At 39.7% G+C, this 6,483-nt stretch overlaps 1 protein-coding gene across 1 annotated transcript in view; it reads right to left on the bottom strand.

The window, feature by feature from the left end:
- LOC102468970 (aldo-keto reductase family 1 member B10) overlaps positions 1–5,678 on the bottom strand; it is a gene marked incomplete at its 5' end in the record, with an annotated part of 14,089 nt that extends 8,411 nt beyond the window's left edge. Inside the window, 3 exon segments of the mRNA XM_014586464.2 lie at positions 3,045–3,122; positions 4,095–4,211; positions 5,511–5,678. Of these exon segments, the coding sequence (XP_014441950.1) occupies positions 3,045–3,122; positions 4,095–4,211; positions 5,511–5,678 (363 nt within the window).
- Positions 5,679–6,483: the final 805 nt, after the last annotated feature.

The following is a 6,483-nucleotide window of genomic DNA, read 5'->3' as shown; positions in this document are numbered from 1 at the left end:
GAGTCCCTCAAACATGCACTGCTTACATATTCAGGGCTGCCTGTCTCAGATCAGATTCTCCAGCCTTCATCATTGGTACCTTTTCATGCCTTCAAAATGTTTTATTTAGTGATCATTCCTATAATCATTCAAGGATAGCACTGTGGAAATACAGATTCTTTTTACAGAGGACAATGACATTATTGCCACATCATCATGAGGCTAGGGCAAAAACTGTTGAGGAACTGACATTAGATTTACACATCTCACAATTAATAATTCCTGAGATAGATGAGAGGTCATATTTTAATAGGGTAAGGTACATGACAGGCTCCCTTATCAAATTTAATGTAAAGATGAGCACTGAAATTCTAATTATCATATGAGTCTTGACACAATTTTCATTACCAGGAATGAAACATTCATTGAGTTGAGTCCCAGACACATAAACCATTATATTGCTCATTAAATCATCAGTTCTGAGTCTTTTCTTTAACAAGAAATTGTTCATGGTAGGAAAATAAATATGTTGGTCTTTTTCTACATTTAAATACCACAATTCAAACTTCACTTTATGACTATATTTTTGCCATTTACTAAGAGGAAGGTTACGTGGAGACTTCAAAAAGCCTGTGGAAAATGCATATTATATATAAAAAAAAAACCACAAACCACTAATGGAGTTCAACTATTTTTACTAAAATTAACTCACTCTTTAAATTTCCATGAACTTTTTGAAGTATCTTCTCTTGAAGTTCAAGGCTTAATGAATTTATTATAGTGAGTATACCAATCAAGTATTTAAGACTACATAATGACTTATGTGGTCATTAAGGCAAAATAAATAAGTAAACCTAAAACCAAAATAGCATTTTAAACAAGTAGTTTAAACCCTCTTTCTAGTACAGAGGCTCAACCAGTTCAGCACTTGTACACCACCAGTATCCAGTCACATTAATCATGAATTTACATTTAATAATGTGAGGAAGGCAGTGGATGCGTATGACAAACTGACGTCTTCATAAGATTTTTCTAAGGCATTTTATTTACTTCTATATATTGTCTCTTGCTCGTGAGGTATGTTTCTAATCATTTATCATTTAATGTCGCTTAATTACATATGCCATTACTTCTCTTTATTATTGCTAGTTTTGACTTGCACAACCTAACTGTATAGGATACATCTTTGCTGAGCAAATCCAATAGTAATACTAATGTTTGCTCTTTATTATGGCTGATAGTTTCTTGGTTTAGAGATTGTTTTTCCCTTTTATTAGATAGTCAGGAAAGTCATGGTGTAATTTTCTGTTTTTCTACACAAAAGTGCACCATGACCTTACCGACCACCCAATATTCACAATGCAAAGGGCTTCAGTTTGGTCTTCAAGATCCATCTATAGAAATCCAAATAGTTTTCTCTATACTTCCTTTTCACAGGCTTTTGACTTCCTGTAGACAAATTTAATAATTTACTTGCCAACAATAATTCTTCTCAAATGCGTTTACAAAACTGCCATTCTGAGATGATAAGTTTTCTGCTTTATTATCCACTACTTTCATTATCATATCAGATTTGCTATCTAAATTCTCTTGTTGCTACTTGTTAAAGTTCAAAGCAGAAAGAAAAATGTGCTTGTAGATAAATACTTCTGAACAACCGACCTAAAGAAATGTTACAGCCATGTCAATTCTAAGCTTTCCAGCACAGTTAGGCTTAATAATTAATAAATCAAGTTGTAAAACACATTGTAAACTCACAACTACATGTGCCCCCACCCAGACATCTGACAAGATAACTCTTGGAGTCTTTCTGTCACTATTCATTTACAACTAGTTCATTCATTTCTGTTGTCTAGCAGCTTTGCAAGAGGATATGAAGATAGGAAAAAATATATATCAAAGAACCACCCTTAAGTGAATATTTATGAATTCTGTGAGATAAGTAGTATTGCAAATGGAATCAGGATGGTCTGGCTCCCTCACTTCTTGTTTATCTCACTTGGAGACTTTATCTAGTTCGAAGGCCATGGGAAAGAATTCACTTCTTGTTTATCTCACTTGGAGACTTTATCTAGTTTGAAGGCCATGGGAAAGACTAATTAGTTATAGAGCTCTTGTGCACCTGCTATATAACCATGACTTTGCATTTCTGTAATATGCATACACCTGTTACATGGACTTGCTTTTGGCAATGAGCCTCTATTCTTCGGGCCTCCTTTATAAAAGAAGGCACATCTGTAGATGGCAGTTCTGTGAGCTTATTAAATGCAGCATGTGATCAGTCCCAAAAGTACCTCACATCTTTTTCTAGCTCCAGCTCTTAGATCTACCCTCCAGCAGAAAGAAGACCTCACAAATCACAAGTCTTTATTTGATCTGAAAAGCAGAATGCTTAATGTTTGGGTGTATATTCACTGTATGCCAGCCAAGGTGCTAAAGGCTTTGGTAGTCATACTTGTGAGTCAGATAGACTTCAATCCAACCCAAGCTATGCCACACACTTGCTATGGAAGCAAGGAAAGTCACCACCTATCTGGCTCTCAATTTTACCATTTGCAGGTAAGATAGCAATAGTAGCTGCCTCATAGAGGTGAATGATTAAATAAGCTCTATGACAAAGTTCCTGGCATGTTAGCTATCCTAATGTTTGCCACATCCTGAAAGGTATGGGTTATTAATCCATATTATAAGATATTTTTAATGAGTCAACTGAGGCTTACAGAAATGAAATAACCTACCAGTTATCTCAGCTAATATGTGGAAACCCAGACCAAAACCCCTGTTCCAAATCCTACCCTCTGGTTTGAGACAGTATGTATAGCTCCCAAGTTGGTGTACATTATATTTCCAGGTTCACTTGAGGACTCAGTTTTAGCCTTGAAAATGTAAAAAGCATCAGTCAGACCCAAGAGGACAGATCATGAGGAAGGAGTTGGAAGAACAGATAACAATGATAAAATTGAACAACCCTCAAGATGTGGTCACTTTCAAACCAGTGCAGAGTCTCGCTCATGAATGAAGGAAACTTTCCCCTCCCAACACACTTAGAAGAAGCTGGAACCTACCTCCCAGGCATCCAAGAATGTCGCTTTGCTGGTGAGAACATTTCCTTTATCATCTTTTGGGAGAATGTCTTTACCAGGCTGTGAATGCAAAACAAATAGCTTACTGGAATCTGCATTTGACAGCTTGTCCTAATAAAGAAACTTCAGGATCCTTGTTCCCATAAAATACTCACATCTGCATACTGTTTTTTCTCATGCTCCAGAGTATATACGTCAAGAATGTGAGTTTAAATAAACTCTCCATATTAATCTACTGTGGTATATAAATCTTTATATTTTAGACATTACTGCATTGGTTTTTAAATTCATCATTTCCACATTCCAGCAAGCCATCATGACCACCATGGACATTAATTTCACATATCCAGACCCCATAGATGTTTGAGGGCAAACTTTGGTTTTGAGATGACTTGACAAGGGTTAGATCTCAAGGATGTAGTTTTCTGAGAAAGACCCTGGCCAAGGTCTATCTTAGCAATCTCTAGAAGCTTAAGTGTAAGAATGTCAGGCCATCATTACCAAAGCTGGTCACTAAGAAAGAGAATTGGCAATTCTTGTCCCAACCACCTCTCAAGAGTAGGCAGGAAAAGACCCTGGGTAATGACTGTTGTTTCCTAAAGAGAATTGGCTACCCTACAACATCACCATACTTAGATTGTTCTTTAAGATGCCACTCCCAGGGTATGTTCTGGTGAATGAAAGGATTGGGCCCTGAAATGCTATTGTGTAAGAGTTCACCCAGGGCATGGAGTCAAGACAAAGGTGATCTGGCAGTTATCAGATCTCTGGGCGACCATAAATCATGATTTATCTCAGCCATAAATATAGGAACACATTTGTTCATGGCCACTGCAGCAGCTACTTGTGGCCTCAGCCTGCCATCCAGCCCAAAGCCTTTCTGCTCCATTGTCTCCTCATGATGACCTGCAGGTCACAACTATGAAGTACCAGAGCTCCTGTTTCAGCCCACCCCTCCTCCCAGCCCTGGTACAGCTTCTATTTTCTGCTAGCTTCTCAGAAACGGGAGACTAGGGCAGGGACAACTCCAACCTGTAGACCCTGTGGCCAATGAATAAGATAGATGTCCAAATAGTCCAGTTTCAGATCCTTGAGAGTCTTCTGACAAGCCTTTTTCACTAAGGGTCTCTCGAAAAAGGTGGACCACAACTGCAAAGAGAATAGCAATGAGGAGTCACACTGGGGAAAGAAAGGGTCGCATCCTACTCATTATCCTTGCTCACTATTTGTACTTCATCTAACCTGGGGGCAAGCTGTTTATAAAACTTGGTTAAGATTTTTTTTTTTTTAGAGGTTTTTGCTATAGGGCGCGTGCGCTCACCAGACAGACAGAGAGATAGACAGCAGGAAATCACCCTCCAGGGGGGATGGCCACACCACAATCCCTTCTCCTCCATTCTCCTCTCAGGATCTTGGGCACGCACGCACATGCGCCTGGCGTGAGTTTTAAGCCACTGGGCCCAGGACGCGAACCATGGTCAACTACATGGGATTCCAGTGACATAGCCATTACGCTAACTGCTGGTCCCAAAACTTGGTTAAGATTAAGATACATAATCCCCAGGGCTGAGCAAGTCTTTAACATTCCAATAATTGTGGAGGGCAATTTACTTTTCAACTTTATTATCCTATGTCTCATATTGACCAGCAAATGTAGTCCCTGTGTTGTTATTTTACCTGTGTTGTTCTCTTACTCACTGTCTGCTTTCTGAGGGCAGGGGTGATGTCTAGTTTTTAAATCTGAAACATTCTTATATTGGGAGCTCATGTTTCATTGCTCCAAGCCTATCAGGCCCTAGCTGATGAGTTTATAGGCATTTATCATGAATTGGCCACTGTACATGATAGAGGTCTTTGTCCTACCAGATGCATGCACTTTCCAAGTACCTGTCACTAGTGTTTTTTAGCAAGTTGTATATAATCCAGATTCAGTGATAGTCAACCCTTCACATGTAACACCTCTCCAATTTTTAATAATATTTTATAAATTACCTTTTCTTTTTACTCTACTAAAATAAAAAAGAATTTCTATGTGACCATAAAAAATGCTCCCACCATTTTTCAAAATACCCCTAAGAGCCTCAGGGCCATAGTCATGGAGCCCACAGTGTTAAAGATGGCCATGAGGATCTATCCCTGTTTGCGCCTTAGCCTCCGACCACTGCTGGGCAGATGGATCCCACTGGCAGGAAACAGAAAGGTCCAGAACACCATGAGGCTCAGTGGAGCCATCTGCACTATGGAGAAGTCAATCTGAAGATGAGTGGGGTGGCAGCATCATCACACACCAATACTGGTCTAGAGTGGATTATACTTATAATCATGGATGTTATAAAGGGTGTTGGGGGAAATAAGTTCACATAGGAAAGGCTCACACAATTCTTTGTGCTAACCAAATACTTCCTCCTGCCTTGAAGTTAAGTCATCCAATAAAGGAATCCTGTGTACCTTGCTAACGAAGAAAAGGTCCTCCCGCTTCACAACCTTCTCCTTGATTTTCTCTTGGATGGCTTCGCCTACCTCATTTTCATTCTCATAGACATAAGCACAGTCGATATGGCGGTACCCAGCATCAATGGCCACCTTCACAGCTTCTTTGACTAGGCCTGGGGAAGACTAAAAAGCAAAAGAAAAGACCATCGTATACTCTGACCTGCAAACCAACTGCTACAGGCTCTCCTGCATCTTGTCCAAAGTAAAGTTTTAATTGGGTCCTATCCACCAGAGGAAACCTGGGAGGGAAATGCACTTTGTACTGGTTTTATGAGTGTGGCCCCATGTCCTGTCCTAGTGATGAGACAGTGCCCCTCTAATCCAGATCGATCTTGAAATGTCTCCATTTGGGTAGGAGTCATGGATGGCTCACAATGCAACTTTGTAAAGACCAAGCTGAAAACTGGACACTGGAATAACCTAGAAGAATTTTCAGACAAGTTCCCCAAGGTGTGATATAGTTCTTGACAATGGACACCACACCACAGCTAAGCCCAAGCTCCACCATATACTAGCTGTGGAGATGTGAGCAGATGACCAACTCTCCAAACCTTGCCTGTAACCTGGGAATAATGATAACGTATGCCTCCAGAGGTGGTTGTGTGGAGTACACAGCACAATGAGAGATTTTAGCACATCATCCAGCACAGTGTAAGGCTCAGTAGATGCAATTTATTATAAAATTAATATTTCAGAAAAAGGAGAAATAGAATACTTGTAAGAAGGGAACTGCTTTTCCATCCACAAGGAAAAAAAGGGACGGAGGGAGAACAGAAGGAAAGGAAAAAGTAAGGGCACTAAAAATGCCTCATTGTGCACTAACCAATCCAAGCCAAGCAATTTTTTATTAAGACCTCAAAATTAATGTCTTAGAAGCTTTTCCTCCCTGGCTGTCTGAGGAAATACCACCATCTTGAATGACGCAGTA

This window comes from Tupaia chinensis, unplaced genomic scaffold, assembly GCF_000334495.1.
Source record: "Tupaia chinensis unplaced genomic scaffold, TupChi_1.0 Scaffold000140_1, whole genome shotgun sequence".
Taxonomy (NCBI): Eukaryota; Metazoa; Chordata; class Mammalia; order Scandentia; family Tupaiidae; genus Tupaia; species Tupaia belangeri.
This window is presented reverse-complemented; position numbering and strand designations above follow the sequence as displayed.